The sequence below is a fragment of the Carassius auratus genome, chromosome 17 (genome assembly GCF_003368295.1).
Source record: "Carassius auratus strain Wakin chromosome 17, ASM336829v1, whole genome shotgun sequence".
NCBI classification, from domain to species: Eukaryota; Metazoa; Chordata; class Actinopteri; order Cypriniformes; family Cyprinidae; genus Carassius; species Carassius auratus.
This window is the reverse complement of record NC_039259.1, coordinates 10,903,773-10,925,368: the sequence shown is the minus strand read 5'-3', so window position 1 is coordinate 10,925,368 and position 21,596 is coordinate 10,903,773. Positions and strand designations below refer to the sequence as shown.

Sequence of the window (21,596 nt, the reverse complement as noted above, 5' to 3'; positions counted from 1 at the left end):
TTGTAGCGGTTATGTTTAGGTATTGGTTAAGGGACCTAGAATATAGTCATGTAGAATAAGGCTTTAATATGTGGTTTATAAGTACTAATAAACCGACAATATTCTAGTAATATGTATGTTTGTAAGCAACTAGTTAATAGTGAATAGTGTTCCTAAATCTAAAATGTTACCATAAAATTGCATAAAAAACAATACACTTGCTAAAACATTAAAATTAAAATGGAAAAAATAAAAATATCTGTATAAAACTATAATAGTATATGATTCTAATGTGACTACCGTAACATGAATTTCTTCAGTTTTACAAAACAAATTTGGATTCTGGATTTTCTCGGTTTATGATTCCGTCTCCAAAGTCTTATGGTGTTATGGTGAATAAATGATGACAGAATTTGACTTTTAGATGAACTTTTCCTTTAAACTCACAAACTTTAAAGCCAAATGAAATGTCACTTGATGACTGTGGAAGCTGGTGAACAGAGGAATGGCCAAAGAAGATAAGTGTGTTTTATCACCGCTTGAGAAACAGCTATGACTTTGCAGACTGTTCAATTTTTTTTTGTCATATGTTTTTAATAATAGCATACATTTGCCATTAAGTGAGGCTTTGAGGACTAAAGGAGGAATGACCATGAATGTTCTGTCAAATGCATGTAGGCTTTGTGTCAATACTAAGTGGATAATATTATAATAATCAAGCCCAGACAAATAGCCTGCATATGACAACCCACAGTAGACAGCAGAGAAGAAAAAAATCATCAGGTTAATTTTTTTGACACTGGTATGAACTGAAACATTACCTATTGCATCTCCTTGTTTTGTATTATTAGTTTAGCAATGGTACGGTATGATTGGAAAGATTTTCAACAATAGCTAAACACCTGATTCATTACACTTTTTCAATGTAGAAATGAGGTTTATTCAAACAAGATGTATGCATTTCATTGTGATGATATTTTCTGGTTTTAAGAACTGAGAAACCTGAAAATCTATTTTCTTGCCTTAATTTTACCACATTTGATTTGTCCGAGGAGCAGTGCCAGACTAACTGTAATACAAGTATGTTCATCTTGCCTTTGCTCTTGTCTTCACCACTTAAGCTACCTGTAACATTTCTTGAAAACTGCTAGAAGTCTTGCTTGTTAAGCTTGGAATGTTCTTGTTATGCTATTACTTTTGTATTTTTTTTTTTTTCAGCAGCATTTTTATGAGAATTCCCTGAGCATCATTTGTGATGTTTCTACACAGTTAGACATTTTGGTGCTTTGCCTTTAAATAAGCAGAATAAACAAACATTATTCTTATTCTTCAGAAGATTGAGGGTGTTTTTCCTAATCAGTGTCTATTAAAACTGGCACTTTCAAAAACATTATTTTGCTTCTGAATTGAAGATCTTTAGATCAGGCCTTTGTGGGAAACTCAGCTGGATCAGGTCAATGTGGGAAAGAGTGATGCTACCGTAAACAAGTGCCACACACGCACAGATCCCGCTCTCGGTCGCTGATACAGTCGGAAGCTGGCGGTAAATCTTGCCGTCATCAACAGCCAATCAGGACTCTGCACTTCAAGCATGAGCAGATGTTATGTAAGCATGTCTGAGCGTCCAAAGAAAACAAGAGCCACAGTGTGAAAGAACATTTCCACTCATTAAATCCTGCTGCTCTGCCACTAGTTTGATCAGAGGACATCCTGAACAAAAACAACAGCAGACTTTAAATCTGTAAACACAACCTGTGTGAACTTCAACAAGTCCACTGACGGAACTATCTATCTATCTATCTATCTATCTATCTATCTATCTATCTATCTATCTATCTATCTATCTATCTATCTATCTATCTATCTATCTGTTCATCTAGAAAACAATTGTATTTTAGGCTATTATTAGGCACTTCTATATCTATTGTCTAACTAACAGACAGGAATATTTGAAGGTGAAGACAGAATGCAGAGATATTTGGTGGCAAATATCAAGCTGAACTTGTGTTTGCTTTCATTTATAATTTAGATGTGTGCGAAGAACTAAATGTCATAATATATTATTTAATAAACACTGACTGTTCCCATAAAGGATTGTATTTTGACATGCACACTTACAAAAAGCTAATCAAATTAGAACGGTCATTAAAAGGCGATTCACTTAAAAATGTCACATAATCATATATTTTATGTAAATACAGAAATTGGTGCATGTTTTAACAAAGCAAACAATCTGTTGAGGTGTGATTAACATTCCTATTTGGCACAAGAAGGAAAGGGCTGCATAGTGCAGATAAATTGCTGGCTTTCTACACAACGTTGTTCTCTCTACCTTCTACCTTTTGTTAAAGGGTCTGTTCTGCTTCTATTGTACTGTTCTATTTTTAACTGTTACCATGGTGAATTTGCTGACAAAAAAAAAGAAAGAAAAAAAAGTAGCAGTCTTGGGTCATGAGGGTGGGAAGAACTTTTATTTGTATTTACAAGACTTGATTAAACTGTAGGCAGCCGCTCAAAATAACAAATCAAGATCCAATTAACATAAAAAAATGTATCCCTTCACAGAAATAATATTACATTCCAGCTGAGCATTGATTTTCCTGGCCAAACCTCTGAGCCTGCACTTTGCACACTGCAAAAAGCCTCTTGAGTTTAAAGTGTGGATATTTCCATGCAGCAGCGGTGGGACGCCTCTCTAGTGTCCAGATCTTTGATGCTACAGCAGGACAACCAATGTGGAAATATATCCAACATGCTTTTATATTTCTTGCTTTTTGATATTTTCAGTACCAGACTTTTAACTCGATTTTTCCATTAACGTCTACCATTTAAACTTTGATTTCAGCAATATTATAAGCTAATAAAATTCAGAAACCCTTTACACACAGTTTTGGTTGATAAATCACACACACAAAAATCCGATATTACTTTTTTCCTCCTCTATCCATGAGCGGTTCCCTTAATGAGAGCCCTGAGAACGCTGCGTTACAGCAGCTCCCACTAGAACCCCGTCGATCGCTCGGTTCTCAAGGGAGCTGAGCGGCCCACTGAGGCAGACGGCTTGTACAGGAGCTTCCCATGATGCAGCAGACCTCTGCTGTCAGTTAATCCAGAGTCTTAAGCGACACACTGCTCACGTTCCCAAAGGTGATGTCTGATGAGAAAGCAAAACATTCACACACTGCTACAAGCAAACAGAGGAAAGCCCCTGTGATAATAGATCTGCTTATACTGCAACAAATATAACAGCTGTTGTCATTGTCAACTGGTCTGCTATTATTTAATTGTTAGTTTTGTTTTTATTGTGTTTATCTTCATTATTATTTAAAAATAAATATAATTTAATACATTTTTATTTTCTATATATTTACATATTGCTTATTACAAAATGTAGTATATTTTTTAAACAAAACAAAAAAATTACTTTTAAATAATATACTATTATTGTTGTTGTTTATTTTGTTTTGTTAATAACTATTATTTTTTTGTTAGTATTACTGCTAAAACTATTATTTAAAAAAATATTTAATATTATTATTTAATGACATTTTATTTTATTTTTACTGATTCAAACACAAAAATCTTCAATATTAAAAAATCTTAACTTAACTGTTCTTAACTGTTAATCTTTCAGGTGAGGCTGGTTGACTGAGAAAGTCTAAGCTAATCATCTACACATTCATCAGTGTGACTAGAATAACAGCCGCTTTCCAGTCGATAAGAACTTTTTGATTATTAATTACACTGTTATGTTTTAATGTGCAATCATTGTGCTTTCAGTCTGTGTGTCTATTCAGCAGGATGACTTCTTTCAAAACAGATCCTGAATGTAACCCAGCTGACCTCATATAACACTGTGAAGAAATGTCTGTCTCAGTTCAGCAGCACTTTCTGACCGGGTTCTGTTTGTGCTGCTCAACCCAGATACAGTGAGAACGGAGAGAGAAAAGAAAACAACAGCTCATGCATAGTTCACACCAGTCAGAACAGTGAGAACATGCTCATCATCTTTATCATGCTCTACTTATCATTGGCACTAATTAGAGACAAGAAAGTGAACTAGTGCTCCTCTCTGGCTCCACGCAGGCTTTTAAAAACATATCTGCATATCTTATTCTGGTCATTCATTTAATATCACATTGCATGGATAATATTTTTATATATAGCATGATCCACATGAATTCTGATTGGATGAAATGTGTGAAAATTGTGGTAAAATTGTGTAATGCACAGGTAAGTCACAGTCAGTTTAATCATAGTTCTATATTAATGAGCTACATTCACTGAATCACACACGCACACACACACACACACACACACACACACTGATATATATAAAACATTTGTCAATTTTCACAATAAGACTGTTAAATTTGGTTTTATTTTTAGGCCAATCACATCTCAGTAGGTGTTACTGATTTTTTATTTTCAGGAAATATCTTGATTTATACCCATTCTGGCCCCTAGGTTCATTCAAATACTGTAAACATAAAATTACATTTAACTCTACAATGCAACTTTGCTGAATTACGCTTATGGGATCAAGTATTTTACGTATTTTATATTTAATCTCAACTGAAAGGTATTTGCAAACAGTTTGAAATGAATATTCATATAATGTGTAGTCGTTGATAAAACGAGATGTGCTATGTAGGTGTGCAGCATAAATACATTACCAGAAATACTCCGTCGGCTTTGACCTTTGACATGATGCCCCTGTGATCTACCAACAACAACCGTAATATCAGTTTACTCAGGTGTGGTTAAACAAGCAGAATTTAACCATAAGGAAAAGCTTGGTTCCTATAGCACTGGATTAGAAGGATTAACATTAAATAGTTTATAATGTTTGTGAAAACACAATAGCATTTTGGCTGAACTCTCTATCTGGCAGTGAGGCAGAACAGATGGCACCGAAAGCAATACATGAAACAGGCACAGCTGTTACTAAATCGAACATTATCCACACACGTGTCAGATTTACAAATGGCTAAGAGAAAAAGCTGTTCAATGTATTATCATGTATGTAACTAACTATATTTTATCAGACCAGTGAAAACAACCTTATCAAATAAAGCTTATTCTATTAGATTGAGGCTTGAAATAACTGCATTCATCATTACAGTAGATTCTTAGCAATTTATAAATACTTGCTACCATGAAAGTGGTATGGAAAGGTCTGTGTGCTCTTGGGTGCTGTACAAATGATGCCTTTACCTCCATGTGTTTCTGACAGCACCTCCAAATGACCTCTGACCTGTGCTGAGATCAATGATCAACTGGACACAGATTGAATGGGAAGAAATATTCAATCAACATTAAATTCATGGACAGTACGACTGACTGCGAGCAAGGCAGGTATTGATTTACCCACCATAAACTAAGCATTTGTGCACTTTGAGTTGATCAGCTACAAGTGAATCAATTACATCAACTCTGAGTGTCTACAAGTCTAGGGGATACCATGAAAAAAAAAAATGCTTTATATGCGATTTGACAGACAGACAGAAAAACAGATAGATAGACTTTGATTTTAATACTTTGTCGTAGAGTTTAAAACGGAAGCCATCGCCATCATTTGGCAAAACTGTTTAAAACATAAGCCTCATTTACAGTAAACCTACTACTACCACTATCCTTTTTTATTGTTTTCAAAGTAACATATCATTATTCTTAATTAACTTAATTATTAAATCAATGTGTTGTTATTATTGTCGTCATCATCATCATTAATATTAATATTATGCATTGGTGAGTTGGTTTCACTAAGACACTGTATTATTCCATTACAGTTGCATGCCACCTTGTGGATAAACTGTGCAAAACCATGGTTTTTTAATAAAGCAGGAATGGGTTTGTCGGCAGCAGGATTGTATGAAACGTTTATTATGCATAACACACTTTTAAACAGAAAAAATATATAAATAAGTTGCTGACGTTCTGTTTCCTCTTGTTCTCCAAAGGCCAATGTAAGAAATAGCTCTTACCTACACTGGTCACTTCATGACATAATTTTTTATTCAGTAACGGATAAGGTATTGCACACAAGAGGCGGTGCATGCGGAGGAACTGCATGTAGTAAATGCGGCGTCAGCGACTCTAGTGGCGATGATGGAAGCCGGTGGAGAGCGCGAGGAGGAGCTGATCTCACTCGGTCAACGACACGTCCACGGAGTCCACGTGTAGCCCGTCACTGACGCAAACACACGGAGCTGTGCTGCTCTCATCAGCCGGGTGGGGTTCATCACGGAGCGACCGCTGACCGCCGCTGCGAGAGGTACAGGCTCGTTCACTTCTAGCGTTTCTGTTAGTTACATCCTTACTGTCCGTCTCTAAATCAGCATCCATTAGTCCAATGCATCTTTTAGTACAATGCACATTAAAAAAGAAAAGAAAAAGAAAAGAACAGGCTTCATTGTTCTCGAAGTGTAAGGAGTTCTGTCACTGTCATACTCCTCATATCCGAAAGAATCATTTTGGTGTTTGATTCAAACAGTACAACAGTTGCTGTATAATTTTTGAGTGATCGATTGACTCCCTAATGATTCGTTTGATTGCGGTGACAGGGGTGACAAAGCGATCCAGTGGAGCAGTTAATATGATCACGGCACGGCTTGTGTTCTTGCTCATCCTCCCTTCACTGAGTCTGTGTTCTCCACAACTTCAGCAAACTCTCAGGTAGGCCTCATTAACGCCATGCTAGTATACTGTACTGTAGGATACTGTACTACACTGCACTATGACTGTCGTATATCGTAGTATTAGTGGCCCCCCAGTGGGATTTTATAGAAAGATTTAAACATATTCAGAGAGGATCATCCAATATAGCGTATTACTGTATAAGTACCATGTGCTTATTTAGATGTGTAAAAAAAAAAAAAAAAAACACAAATCACATGTAGATTTTGTAAAATGCATCTTATATAAATTTAAATATTATGTTTTTTTTCCCAATTACTACTACTACTACGGTACTACCTATTGGAAAGTATGTCAATAAAGAGAAAATGTGTTTATGTGTCTATGTAAATGTGTTTTGACAATCAGTTGAGTAATTTAAGCAATCATGAGTAATGAAACAAAAATCAATAGCTGGCAAGAATGATTAAATATTTTAATTATGAGTGAATGATTATAGTTGATTATATTAATTTAAATAATGATATAAATAAATGCAAATTAGATTTAGATTATGTATTTTATATATTTAGCATATATTTAGGCTATATTCAGTCTGAACAATTGTACGTTTGTGCATAACACATTTTAGAATTGTACATCTGTAAGTAACATCTTGCCTGTTAAACAACATATCTGTAATAGTGGATGGACTTTTTTTATTTGGATAGGTAGATAGTTATCCAATAGCAAATGGTAGTATCTTGGTATTGATTTTTTTTTTAAATGTGCAATAAGCTCTGCTCATTTTTCTTGTGACTGTTGTTTTTCCAGTGATGACATCGTTGTACCAGACCTTGCAAATCCTTTTGGCTCCAGCGAAGACAACCACAGGTTCATTTTTGGACTACTACTCCCTGAGTCTTGCTTCACTATCTTCAAACCCTGCCTGATCAAATAAGATAGTACAGTTGGCGCAAGGTTCAAAGTCTGTTGAGATAATGCTGACACACTGACATGCTGAACAAGTAATAGCTAAAAAGGTGCCAAAACAAAATCAGAGCTGTGCATTCAGATTATTTCAAAAGAAATAAGTCCTAAAGAAAGACATTATGCAGTTGTGCACGTTAAACACAATGCTTCCAGTATTTATCTTTAAAGTGTAATTTTTTAAATGTTCCAATTCAGGAAAGTACTGCATGAATTTATATCCTTGCTCTTATTCCTTCATAAGTACTGTAATCATATAAAGCTGAACTAGAGTGGCCTGTAATCTTTGATTCTGTATGACAGGCTCTTACAAAGCTACATCAAGAGCAGCCTGAAGGAAGGACAGACCAGTCCAGAGCTGAACACAAGGGAACAAGGTTAATATACAGGGTTTCATTTGTAACAGTCTCTGTTAACCGCTTTTATTTCCACTACTTCTGTGTGCTTTTCCATTTTGCATACAATTGCTAAATATATATTTTGCTATTTCATATTAAGATAATTCCACTGCCTATAAGTTAGTTCTGTAAAAATTGTGTTGTATTTAAACTGACATTTATAAATGTAAGAGCTAAAGTTCTCAGTTGTGCAGTTTACCTTGGGTGCTCTCAGGTTTCATAAGCTTCTTATTGTCTGATTTGTTCTCCTCTTGTCACAGAGGTATTTTTCCTTTTCTCTCTGTATGACTATGACAGAAGTGGGCAGATGGATGGCCTTGAACTGATGCAACTACTGACAGATTTTCTGACTTCTCATGAAATGTTGCCAGAGTCTGCAGATACTGTGAGTGCTGCTTCATTTTGTCACAACATTCAAAGTAAAAAAAAGTTCTTGAATTCGGTTATGACTTGAAGTGGTTTACACTTTAGGTTGTATCTTTGGTGGATTATCTGCTACAAACTCAAGATGTGAACCAGGATGGACTACTGGCTCCTTCAGAGCTGTTATCATACATGATAGACCATAAGCAAGAAAACAAATTTGTGCCCACTGATCCTCCTGCGGAGGAAGCCTTAAACCAGGAGCAAACACATACAAAATCAGAGGACGGAGTTTCTGAAACTCACCAAAAAGATGCAGAAGACAACCAAGAGTCTGAACATGAAAATGGGACACAAGATTCAGCCAAAAAAGAAAACATGGAGGCTGAGAATCACAACCAGATAGCATGAAGAACATCAGGACTAACTGCAGCCTCAAAATACCAGTCCACCAAGAGCAACTAGAGATGTAATGCCAAATTAAGCATGAAGTACAACTTTAGAGACTTGTACAAATTAGCCATACACTGGAAACCACTTACCCGCTGCATAAACTGATACATAATTTAATTCTGGATATGCTAAAAGTTATGAAAGTACAAGAGCATGCGTTACTGATATTATAGATGTTATTGCAAACCCTCTGAACGGCCCGGTTCAAACTATGCAAACCAAGTACAACTCAGATTTGCTAAGAGACAACCCAGGTTTAGCAACTATTGTTAGGTTTTCAAACTAAACTCTTGGCATTTTCCTATATCCAGCCCCTCCTTGAGGATTGATGCCTCTGAAATAAAAGTTCAATTAGAAATAGAGTTTATTGAGCTTCAATAATGTTGCTGAAAACTTTATTTTTCTGAGGAGCATGCAATAGAATTTGGATGGATCAGGATGTAAATGGCTGAAGTCTTAAGTGTCTCATGCCATAAGGGAGTAATTTAACCATGCAGTTTTGCTGAACAGTTAAGCAATTTGTACTTCCAAGGAGACCCACACACTACATTTCCAGTACAGATTTCTCAGCCTCTGCCATCTTGATTTCGATTGAAGTGCAAAACCCCACAATATTTGCCTTTAGGTCCAATATTCCTTTTTCCATTCTCTACCTAGTTATAGTAGAAAACTTGATGTTGCAATTGATTAAAAAAAAAGTAACTCAAGACAATACATACTTTGGTTTTAATCTTTATTACATTTTAGACTGTGCATTAAAAAAAATTAAACCAAAATAAAAACCATTCAACCTAGATAAGCAAATTTAAAAAGTCACATTGGCTGAGGCATCAAGTTGTGCTGAAATCTTGTAAACTGGTCTAAAACTGACACCACATGACCTCAACTAGTTAACATTGAGATGCATAAAAATGTCACGCCAGTTCGAAAACGTACCTGATTGAGGATCCCGGTCTAAAGTAATTTCATATAAAACCCACTAATTAATAACATGTAACATGGCCATAAAGGATGGCATTCAGCTTAAGTTGGAGACATTCCGTGTCTGCGTTTTGAACGGGGTGCTCATTTCAGCCCTCCTTGCATTTCTTTTTGGTGGTTAGTGTGGGATTCCAGCCACAATTTCAGATTCAATGCCACAGTGGTCCTCACCTCGGAGAATCTTGAAATATCCTAAAGTTGCAAATAAAAATTTGGTCAATGACGCAAACTCCTGTACATTCATTTTAATCCATAAACCAAGTGTTGGTACAAAACACATGAACACTTCCTTGGCAGTTTACTTGGTTGGGTAACAAACTGAAGACAGCAGCATTTTAGTCCTCATACAAAAGAAAAATGACCCTCACCATTATCACCCCAATCAGTGTTCCAGGAGTTAGCAGCAAGCCAGTAAGGGACACCATTCTCCTCTCCCCAGCCCAGGATCTTAATGGCATGACCACCTAGTGCATCTCCTTTCACATGTTGATATACACCTACAAAAACGAGTAAAGAACCACCACATTATCAACCATTCCATGTTATTAGTACTCTAACCATGCACATGAACAAAAACAGACCAGATTTATATGACAGGAAGTCCTCATAGACTGTGAAAGCTCCCTCTACTGGGCCGTTCTTGTAGAGCTCTTTCATAATGTCCTTCTGATTAGAAGGGACACTATAGGATGTCTTTCCTGCAGTGACAAACAAGGACCACAAAAGTTCAATGAATTCATATTTTGGCATCATTCAGAAAAAAAAAAAAAAACCTTTAAATAGCAATTCTCAACCCGGGGGCTGGGATGGAGGAACAGTGTAAAAACAAAAGAGCTGAGGGCCTTTAAATATCTCGGTGGACTGAGTAAAATGGGTTTAAAACCACAGACCTAAAGTGATGTCTGACTAGGTGCAAATAAGTAAACCTTTATGTAACTATTTGTGTTCTGTAAATTCATACCAAAGTGTTTGTCCTGCTTGTAAGAGGGGCTGTAGCCAGGCTCACAGGACATGTCACAGTTCGGAGTATCTCCACCCTCTCCAGTACAAGGAGGGCGACTGCCATTCACATGATGCTCACAGGGTTCAATGGTGTATGGACGACAACCTTAAAAATAAGTAAATTATAATTATTATTAATAAAAAATGTTTCCAAATGCAATACACCAGGACAATAATAAAGTCACCAACCAATATGAGAGTTATACAGGCCACCGGTGACCAGACCATCTGTGCTCCAGAAATTCCAAGCAGCAGAAGGGTATCCCCCATTACATCTGAGATTAACAATTAACATTGTGCAAAACATTAAAAAAATATCTATCTTTCTAATTTAAAGCCAGCATACTTGTTTGGCATTATCCTGAATGCATCATCATACACGGGGTCCTCCTTTAGCAGTAATTACACTACAGTATTTTCTAACTTACCCCATACCACAGCGGTCACAGCAGGTAAGCAGGTCCTGAGCGGAGATCTCCACACTCACTTTGCCACTGCTGTGGATGCATACTCTGTCAGATATGGCTTCAGCAGCCCCAAATGCCTACGAGAAGAATACCAGTAAAAATGTGAGGTGTACAAATAACAGATCTCTCATATTGCATCCACCAGAGACAAGACCTCACCCAGCATGAGCCGCAAGAACCCTGGTCTCTGATCTCTTTAAGAGTGGGACAATTGGGCCACTGCTCTCTGGCATCAAAGTTAGTGGGGAGCTTGAAGTCATCAGCATACTGTACCCTAGTTAAAGATTAAGCAAAATCCGTTATACCAGAACGCAGGACTGAAAGCAAGAAGCATGAGGAAACTAAGAACAGCATCATGACAAATCCTTCATATGTATGCAATTTTAACTAGTTGCACTTCTTAATCTTCACCACTCACAAAATTCAACTGAACTCACATGACAGGGAGTCTGGGTCCTTTCAGCAAAGTCCCACACAGCCTCTTCACATAGCTGTAGTCCACATTACGGAAGTTGTGTCCAGCCTATAGGTGACAATTATGTTGCGAAATTATGAAAGAGATGCTGAAGAAAATGGCTCAATACAAAAGATCTTTCCAATAGTGGCTAATTTTTACTAGGATGAAATTTAGCATATCAGTTACTAGAACGGCTTCTTACCTTCCAAGTAGTGTTTGCTTTATTGATGAAGTTGACCATCTCAGGGGAGAGAGCAGCAAGTCGAGGACGAGCCCAGCTAACTGAAAGGGCTGAGACCACGCACAGGAAAGCCAGCCGCCACATTCTGAAACAAAAACACTTAAATCTCAGTTGCATGCAGAGAAGAGGCTTTTAGGTGTAATTCTAGTGGTCCAAAAGTCCCACTTTAAACAGCCTTTTAATATAAACTGCAGCTAAAATGCTGCATCTTTGTTTCATTTAATGAAGTTTAAAGTTCTAAACGGTCTTAAAAATCAGCAACGGTCAGGTGGTACATCAAGAACACTTCTCAATCAGGAGAAACAGATCACAGAATACAGAAGTGTTCTCTTCAGACTGCAGTCATGCAGAAGAGAAGGCTCGAGACATCTTAAACATGGCCAGGACTCCTAAGGGTTACACAACCATACAAACAATCCTTGACCCTGGGCAAGTCTTTATTTTAAGGCTTTTTTTTTTTTTTTTTTTAAAGGGGCTCCTAGTTAAGTGGTTTAACAGCGGAGTGGTTTTTAAAACAACTTTACTTCCGTATTCCCTATGGACTTGCCACGATCTTGACAACTATAATTTTCACAAGGCATCAATTTAGCAATATTTTGCAGATTGAACTTCTAAAAGGTCTATGCAAATTATGCAATCAATCATAAGTCATGAATAAGCAGTTTCAATGAAAACCTGCCAATTTGAGAAAGCCGGCCTACTTTGACCTTAAACCTTGAAGTAAAATTAATTAACTTAAAAATACTGTTTAAAGTGGCATTAACACAGTCAGGAGTCAAGTATATAGTGAGGAATGCAAATATAAAAGACTGCTCGCGGCATTTAAAGCTCCCACTTAACTGTAGTAACTTTATTGAAAGGCGTAAAATATCGGAGACAACTTATGTTTGAAATCTAATACTGTATTTGAAAGTAAACGAGCAGCGTAGCATTCACATGTGTTCAAACATAAGCTCTGGTTTCCATTTCCCCCGCTTTGCTTTTTAACTGCAGGCCTTGTTTGTTTAGTCAAACGAAAAATTAATCATATTTTAAAATAATAAATCGCACGACTGCAACATTATATTTCAGAGCAAAGCAGTTAGGGTCTTTGAAATAAAATACATTTAAGTTACTCCCGAATAAAGCGTTTCGCATTGTAATTTTTGAATGACATGGGTACAAAACAGGCTACTATACGTCCATGATTTCTTTTTTACCTGATGTTAAATTATAAGCAAATAAGAAGTAACAATAATATACATGATCGTGATTTAAAAGCAGATTTTAGGAACAACGTCCTACCTGTCTTTCGTCTGCTGGCAGTTGTTTTATTTGAAATGTGTGTCTCACTCCCCCAAAGCACCACTGGGCGGAAATAAACAACAGCAGAAGAACACGCTGATGGGTTTATAGAGCAACGAAGGATCACGTGAGGAGTCATGTGCGCTTGGGGTCGCATGACTCTCACGTGATTGAATCTCTTGAGTAATCAAAGTACTTAGTTGTTAATTTAGTCTGGAATGTAAGTAATGTGATGAATAGCATGGAATCCAAAGAAAATTAAGCTGTGGTTAATCATAATGATGACATTAATGATCTAATTTTCTATGAACTCTAAAAACCAAGAGTTCACACAGTTAAAAAAAAAAAAGTCATGGCCAAAAGTTTTGTAAGTGACAAACGTTGTGTTTGCTGCTTCAGAATTTGTAGATTTTTCCCCATATGTTTACACTGAAAAACAATAAGCATTTCATACATTTTAACAGCTTTTATTGGCAAAATATATATATATATATATATATATATATATATATATATATATATATATATATAGTACTGACAGTACAGTACAGTACAGTATTATTCTGGCATGCTTGATATTAGCTTCTGGAAAAATCCTGTCTTATGGTGAATCCTTTCATGGCTTATTAGTTCTCGGAGTTAATAAAAAATTTGGGGCTTCTGTTTGCCCACTTGCCTTTTGAGGACTGACCACAGGTTCTCTATGGGATTGAAATCCGGGGAGTTTTCTGGCCACAGATCCAAAACTTCAATGTAATGATCTTTGAGCCACTTCTTTATCACTTTTGCTTTGTGACATGGTGCTCCATCATGCTGGAAAATGCACGGATCATCACCAAACTTCTAATGGATCATTGGAAGAAATCGCTCTTGCAGGATGTTTTGATACCATATTTACTCCTGGCAGTGTTTTTGGGCAGAATTATGAGAGAGCCCACTCCCTCGGTTGTAAAGCAACCCAACATACGGATGGTCTCAGGATGCTTCACTGTTGGCACAACAAAGTCTGAAGGGAGGTCTGAAATGGATAGAGAGTCGGACTTGTAACCCAAAGGTCACGGGTTTGAGAAATCCCTCCTACAGTCTGGCAGGGATTGTAGGAGGGGTAAGTCGTGAATCTACAGTGGTCTCTCCACCTTCAATTTCAGTACTTAATGCTGTGTGTGTGCACTTGGCCGTCAAGTTGTTTCCTTTTCTTCCTTCCTTTCCTGAATAAAATAAAGTAAAATCAATGTTGAAACATTCAAAACGAGGCCAAAACAGTCCAGGTTTTATTAGCTTCTTTGAAGGTAGACACATGCTTTTAAAATAGGTCCTTAACTTTTTGTGAAAGAGAGCTTGGGTTAACTAATACATTACATACGTTACATACAATATGATTCTTCGGTGCGTGACGTCACATTAAGCGGCAGCCTCCAATTCCCGATCAGAAAGACGTCACACACAAAGCGCAGCTCGCGCGCAAGCTCACTGTCCTTCAAAAGCTGCAGAAGTAATACCACAAACTTTGACAAAAAACACTTTTTAGTGCAACGATGCAGAATCGAAAGGGAAGTGCGATCATATGGAGTCACGTCTGCCTCTACTCTTTTTCAGGAGTCATTGTTTTATTGGAGAAAGTGGCGCGTAAGTTATTTTCCGATGAATCATTCCTTTCCAAACCGCTATCTGTGCTTACTGAACATATTCTGGAAACTGCATCGGCATGTGAATTTGGGTTTTGCCTATTTGTTCTTGTTGTATTATGAGTTCAGTTTTGCTATTGCACTTTATTTCTGATATCGTTTTACAGCATTTGAGCGCCTTTTTCATGAATGGAGAGCAGGGGGCGTGTTCTGTCACACAGATGCTTTACATTAGACACGCAACCCCAAAAGACAAGTTACTTCACAGATAGTTAAATCATTAGTTTGTGCATTCAAATTCACATTATACTTGTTTGTGAAAGACTTATTAAATTATAATAGTGTACCAGTTGTTAATTAAAAAGACATGCATTTTTTTAAAATATCATCAATAATGAAATAAGTTCATATCAGCTATAATAAGCTCTACAGAAGACAATGGTGTCGTTATTCAGCTCGAGTCAGTTCAGTGTTGTTGTTATAAATGGACTGTTTGACATATTTGTTGTTTACTATGTCCTCAGTTGCACTGTGCTTTACTCACTACCTCTGGATGGGCGAGGAGCTGCTGGCCTGGCTGACTCTGGCTCTGTGTCTGCCTGTCACACTTGTGCAGCTGCTCAGTTTGAAGTGGTACATCACTGATGCAGATCGATCCAAGCCCTCCCTTCTGCTTCTGCACTGTCTGCATCTGGGCGTCTATCACAGGTCAAAAACATTCTAGCATTTAGAACTGTTTTAATTGAGTTATAATGAATTCATGAGAACATGTCCAGGTCACATTTAACTCCAAAATCATGAAAATGTCACAATGTAAAACAAGGCCCTATAACAAGCTTTATAACAATGCACACTATAATTCAAGAGGTTTGGGGTCAGTAATAATTTTTGAGAAGTTTTGATAGAATTATTATTTTTCAGCAAGGGTGCTTTAAATTGGTCAAAGGTGATGGATGGTAAGGACTCTTATATTGTTGCATACATTTATTTTCCAAATAAATGCTGTTTTTAACCTACATCAAAAAGAAATGTTTCTTGAGCACCAAATCAGCATGTTAGAATGATTTCTGTGATGGCTGATGAACATTCAGCTTTGCCATCACAGGAATACATTACATCTAATACTAGAAAATGTTTATTTTAAATTGTAATAATTTTTCACAATTTTACTGTATTTTTGATCAAAAACATAAAAAAAAGTTCTTTCAAACTCTAGTGTATTTTTTTATTGTGGTGACCTGTGCATGTTCATATCAGGTTTCACCCAACGATATTATTTATCTTACAATAGGCTACTTGTTTCTGAGATGTTTGTTTCTATTTTTTTTTTTTTTTTTTTTTTTTTGCAGGTTATGGTGCTGCATGAAGTCTCAGGGTGGGCAGGTTAAGTTTGGTGCATTATTAATGCAGCAGGCGGATGTGTCTGCTCTGTTACTGATCGAGGCCCTGACACTCAGCTTGCCTCAAAGTCTACTGCAGACCTACAGTTTCTTCACCCTTCACCCTGGCTTTCTGTCACCAGGTATCAACCAGGTCACATCCATCAACAGTTTTCTGTGGAAATAGTAAATGAGTCAGTGACAATGATTGAATGAGTCACTGACCAATAAAAAAAGATTTGTTGTGCTTTTGTAAATGTTATGATAAAACAAGACATGATTGTGCATTAATCATTCTTGTTGTGCACAACACTTAATGTTCACTCAAACATGAAAATTTGCTGAACTTTTACTCATCCCCTGGCAATTTTTGAAACAGATTTTAAGTAAATTACAGCTTTATACCACGTCAGTAGATCCTCTGCAGTGAATGGGTGCCGTCCGAATGAGAGTCCAAACAGCTGATAAAAACATCACAATAATCCACACAACACCAGTCCATCAAATTATGTCTTGTGAATTAATTTGTTCTGGCTCTTGTATCAGTAATATTGCTTTCTCCAGTGAAAAAGTATGAACCAGGAGAGAAATTTGTGCAAATAAAATATCACTCACAAGCGACAGCAGTCCTAAACAAATATTTTGGTGAATTGTTATGATGTGAGAGGAAAACGGCATGGACATTTTCACTGAAGGAAGTATTTTGTCATAGATTATGGACTGGTATTTTGTCCAGAAGTAGCTGTTTAATGTTAAAAACCCTAATGATGGATTTGTTTGTTATAAACATGACGCTTTTCACTTCACAAGATGCTAATTGATAAAGTGGAGTCCTTTGGATGATCATGATGTATTTATCAGCTGTTTTGGACTCTCATTCTGATGGCACCCATTCACTGCAGAGGACCTATTGGTGATCAAGTGATGTAACACTAAATTTCTCCAAATCTGTTCCAATGAAGAAACAAACTAATCTACATCTTGGATGGTCCGAGAGTACATTTTAAGCCTTTTTTTTTTTTATATTTTTAGGTAAACTGTTCCTTCAATCAGTTTCTATAGCTCTCTTTAAACTTTTTTACAGTGGTCTTATGTGTGGGGCTGAGCCTGCTGAATGTGTCCTGGTTTCTGGTCCTGTACAGCCGCTCATGCTCTCTGCTCCGTCCCGGTCACTTGCACATGACTCCCGCTGCAATGCTGTGTCAGCTCATATGGAGAGGGGGCATGCTGGGTGCCAGGGTGGCCAGCCTCATGTTCTTCTGCAGTATGTTTCACTGGTGGTCCTGTGGAGTTGTGTGTGAGTCAAGCTATGTGTTTTTTCTGCACACACAAAAGCTTTCACAGTTAGCTCACGTGACAGCCCTGAGTGCTTTTAAGTAATTTGCCATTGCCCAACTCGAAAAGGATGACTTGTTAATAAATGGCTGCTTTGTGGTTGTCTCTTTAAATCCCTGCTCAGGTTTCCACTGGCTCATTATGACATTCTGGCAAGTGTCCCAGCAGACAGATATCTGCATTAATCGTGCTTCCTGGCGGCTCTTCAACTTCATCTTCGGGGCAATTCACATTTTCTTCTTCCTCAACGTTAAAGATGGGCCCTCTCGGTACCGCATGACTGGATTCTATTTGGTTGGTCTCACCGCACTGCAGTGTTGTTTCATATTATTTATAAACTTTTTTATTTATTTATTAATATTTAGAATTAGCTTTTGTTTGCGTTTTCAAGTTTTTGTAATTTTATTATGTTTTTGTCATTTATATTATTTTTTATTATTTAAAAATGTATTTATATTTATATGTATATTAGGGGTTGAATGACTTTTGATTTTTTAAAAGTCTTTTACAATCTATGCTTTTATGTGATGAAAGTCGAGTCGACCTCAACTAGTCGATGATGATGCAATTGATGAACAAAACAAGCCTGAACCTGGAACTTAGAATCAAACACCTTGTGCACAGCTATGGCATATGACACAGCATTGCCCACATGGCTATTGCTTCTACAGCAGCTCATTTTTATCAGTTCTTTAGATGCAGATAAATTAGCACAGTAAATATTACATTTATATGAATGAATTAGTGAGCGATTGCGTGTGTGAATTAATTCTCCCTTGCAGCGTGTCTCTAGTGAAGCTGTGGTATTTAGTTATTAAGAAATATATGCTAGAACTTTTCAGTTTCTAAGCTATTTTACTCAGAAATCACAGAACAGTGTTGAAAATTAATGATTCTATGTGCACGCGATGCCGTGATCTGAACGTGATGTAGAGGCTACTGTCTGAAGCCTGTGTGTGCACCTTACAGTGCCGCAACGCATTAGATTAGAATGGCGATTTATTTACTGTACAATAACCTGTTTAAAATGCGTGCATTAAAGGTGATTAGACTAATCGACTTTAATGCACACATGAATATTTAAATATGAAATACATAGTTCAAGCTCTTGTTCTGTCCAGGTTGGACTATTGCAATGCTCCCCTGGCAGGTCTTCCAGTCAGTTATATCAAACCTTTACAATTAATCCAGAACGCGGCAGCAAGATTAATTTTTAATGAGCCAAAAAGAATACACGTCACACCTCTATTTATCAATTTGCACTGGCCGCCAGTAGCTGCTCGCATAAAATTCAAAGCATTGATGCTTGCCTACAAAACTACCACTGGCTCTGCACCCATTTACCTAAATTCATTACTTCAGACTTATGTGCCTTTAGAAGCTTGCGTTCTGCAATTGAACGTCGCTTGATTGTGCCATCCCAAAGAGGCACAAAGTCACTTTTACGGACTTTTAAATTAAATGTTCCCTCCTGGTGGAATGGCCTTCCCAACTCAATCCGAGTCCTTAGCCATCTTCAAGAATCGGCTTAAAACACATCTCTTCCATCTTTATTTGACCCTGTTACTTTAACACTCACTATTCTAATTCTGTTCTATTTATAATCTTTTTGTATTCTATTTTATTGTCATTTATTATGCATTTATGTGTGTGTGTGTGTGTATACATATATATTTATTATACATATAAAGACCTCTAACACTAGCTTGCTCTATTCTTTTTCTTTTTATTTATTATATTATTTAAAATCCCATGCTATGTGTACGGTGTAACCTAACTGAGACTTGTTATAGCACTTATATACCATTGCTCTTTTTGTTGTTTTTGATTGCTTCCACTGTTCCAATTTGTAAGTCGCTTTGGATAAAAGCGTCTGAAAAATGAATAAATTTAAATGTGTGTTTGTATATATATATATATATACATATATATATACATACATACATACATACATACATACATATATATATATATATATATATTTAAATATTCATATTTACCTTTTAGATTTTATTTGTATTTCACTTTTAGTTTAAATGATTTTAGTACTACACTTGGAGACTTGTGGATGATAATGATTTAATTTTTTTATTTCTGTCTACTGATTTCAGAGATCACTGATCCAGGTTTTTTTTTATCTGTGTTGTAGTTAATGCTGCTGGAGAACACGTTCCTTCTGCTTTTGGCATCAGACTCGCTCAGCGGGATTTCGTGGGACAGCTTGAGTGTTCCTCTGAACGTCTTATGCAGCTTCCTTATCGGTAAAGATTAAGAATGCTCTAATATTAAAATGCCTGATCTTGATAATCATGTCATTTGGAATCAGTAATCTATCCAGCACTGATTATATTGCAACATATGAAAAATTGATATTCAATCTGAGATGTACTAATTTAAAGGGATAGTTCACCCAAAAATGAGGGTCAGTTTTCTGATATGGTTTTTTTAACATTACAAATATAGTTTGCTCTGTTTGCTGTTTTCTAGGTGTGATATTTGTTGTTCTGTACTACCGATTTCTTCATCCAAAATCTACGGAAATCCTCCAGAGTCTCAGACTCCAAATGAGTCTGACAACTATTGACAGAACAACCGATGTGGACTGCAAGGACACAACACTCGGATCCTCCACACACCACCATGGCACTTTCTCAGTGACTGGTTTTCCTCCTGACACGCAGGCAGGAGGAGGATCTTCTGTTCAGCCTCTAGAGGGCGACTGGCACCATCATCATATGTTAATACGTCTGGCTCTCAAAACTGGAAACACAGTCAAGATCAGCTGCATGTATGGAGACAGAGGGCTTTCAGTCATCCTGGACAATGATGATGCACCCAACATAGACACTGGAGGGGACGCTTGTAACCAGCCAAACATGGAAGCAGGTGAACAATCTAAAAGTAGTCCAGCTGAAAACCGTGAAGGATTATCTGTTGCTGAAGTGAGACAGCAGTCTCTAGAGAAGGGTGCAGGGTATAACACCTGCCCTGCAGACTGCAGTAGCACTGTTTACTTCAGTGCAGAACCCCATTCCTCTTATAGTGTCAGTGATGCTACATTAGAGAAAGAGAGTATGGCTGTGATCAGTCCCATTATGAATGGAGCTGCACTGCACCTGTCTGCCAAACAGCTGTTGAACAGGAACCCATGTCATACCTCAACTCCAATACCAGACCTCAAAACAATGCAGAGTACAAGTCCTCGATTAGGAGGGGCGAGAAGACAGGTACATTTTTAATACTAGAATTTATTTGGGATAAAGCTGGTAAATATTTTCATTTTGCTAGGCTTCTGCAGATCTTAAAGATTTTTAATTCAGCTCCGTGCACCATTTAAGGCCTTAGATCAGAGCAGATCTTAAGTTCATGAAGTCATGGAAATAAATGTTTTGCAGCATGATGAGAAGGTACAGTAAGTTATTTCCATATTTTAGTGGGGGTGGGGGTTACATTATAATGACGGTCAGTTGAAGTGTTGCTAATACAGCTCCAATTTTCAATTTATTCCATATATTTTCTTTAAGTGTTCTTTAAAAATCTTTCATTTACCTTCGTTAAACCTGTAGAAACTCTGGTTTATTGTTATTAAATATTATAAACACTATAAGCTGGCAGTTATCTGTATGCAGCTTAGTACCGTTAGTTATAAGCTCAGTGAATTAAAATTGGTTTACATTTACTATGTACTATATGTTACACTGACATATTTTACTTGCTGCTCTTTTTTTTTTGCCAGGTCTGATACATTTACATATATATATATATATATATATATATATATATATATATATATATATATATATATATATATATATATATATATATATATATATATATATAATTTTGTTTTTCATGTATTTTTATATTATTATATCTTATTTCACCAAGTGTATGCAAAGGGAACATATAGTATTTTATAACAACTGTTATATTTATGGTTAATCTGTGGAGAATATAGTTTTTTAAATAATTGTATAAATCATTGTCAAAATAAGTTTGTACTAAACATTCTGCATTTACACTT

At 36.6% G+C, this 21,596-nt stretch overlaps 3 protein-coding genes across 3 annotated transcripts; 2 read left to right on the top strand and 1 right to left on the bottom strand.

Annotated features, from left to right (window-relative positions):
- The first annotated feature begins 6,027 nt into the window (after positions 1–6,027).
- Positions 6,028–9,497, top strand: LOC113117246 (cell growth regulator with EF hand domain protein 1-like). The gene is made up of 6 exons (XM_026285785.1): positions 6,028–6,256; positions 6,546–6,657; positions 7,432–7,491; positions 7,891–7,964; positions 8,246–8,370; positions 8,457–9,497. Exons 2-6 carry the CDS (start codon positions 6,578–6,580, stop codon positions 8,757–8,759), a joined length of 642 nt encoding a protein of 213 aa, XP_026141570.1. The 5' UTR covers positions 6,028–6,256; positions 6,546–6,577; the 3' UTR covers positions 8,760–9,497.
- A 23-nt stretch (positions 9,498–9,520) lies between these two features.
- Positions 9,521–13,365, bottom strand: LOC113117245 (cathepsin B-like). Its single transcript, XM_026285784.1, has 10 exons — positions 13,234–13,365; positions 11,911–12,034; positions 11,689–11,774; positions 11,411–11,525; positions 11,213–11,328; positions 10,974–11,059; positions 10,744–10,890; positions 10,364–10,480; positions 10,151–10,279; positions 9,521–9,974 (listed from the first exon to the last, which is right to left on the bottom strand). The coding sequence occupies exons 2-10, from the start codon at positions 12,031–12,033 to the stop codon at positions 9,901–9,903; spliced, it is 993 nt and encodes a 330-aa protein (XP_026141569.1). The 5' UTR covers position 12,034; positions 13,234–13,365; the 3' UTR covers positions 9,521–9,900.
- Positions 13,366–14,649: 1,284 nt separating this feature from the next.
- Positions 14,650–21,309, top strand: LOC113117244 (XK-related protein 5-like). Its single transcript, XM_026285783.1, has 7 exons — positions 14,650–14,859; positions 15,383–15,566; positions 16,208–16,380; positions 17,322–17,534; positions 17,697–17,866; positions 19,722–19,833; positions 20,060–21,309. Exons 1-7 carry the CDS (start codon positions 14,769–14,771, stop codon positions 20,809–20,811), a joined length of 1,695 nt encoding a protein of 564 aa, XP_026141568.1. The 5' UTR covers positions 14,650–14,768; the 3' UTR covers positions 20,812–21,309.
- The last annotated feature ends 287 nt before the right edge of the window (positions 21,310–21,596 follow it).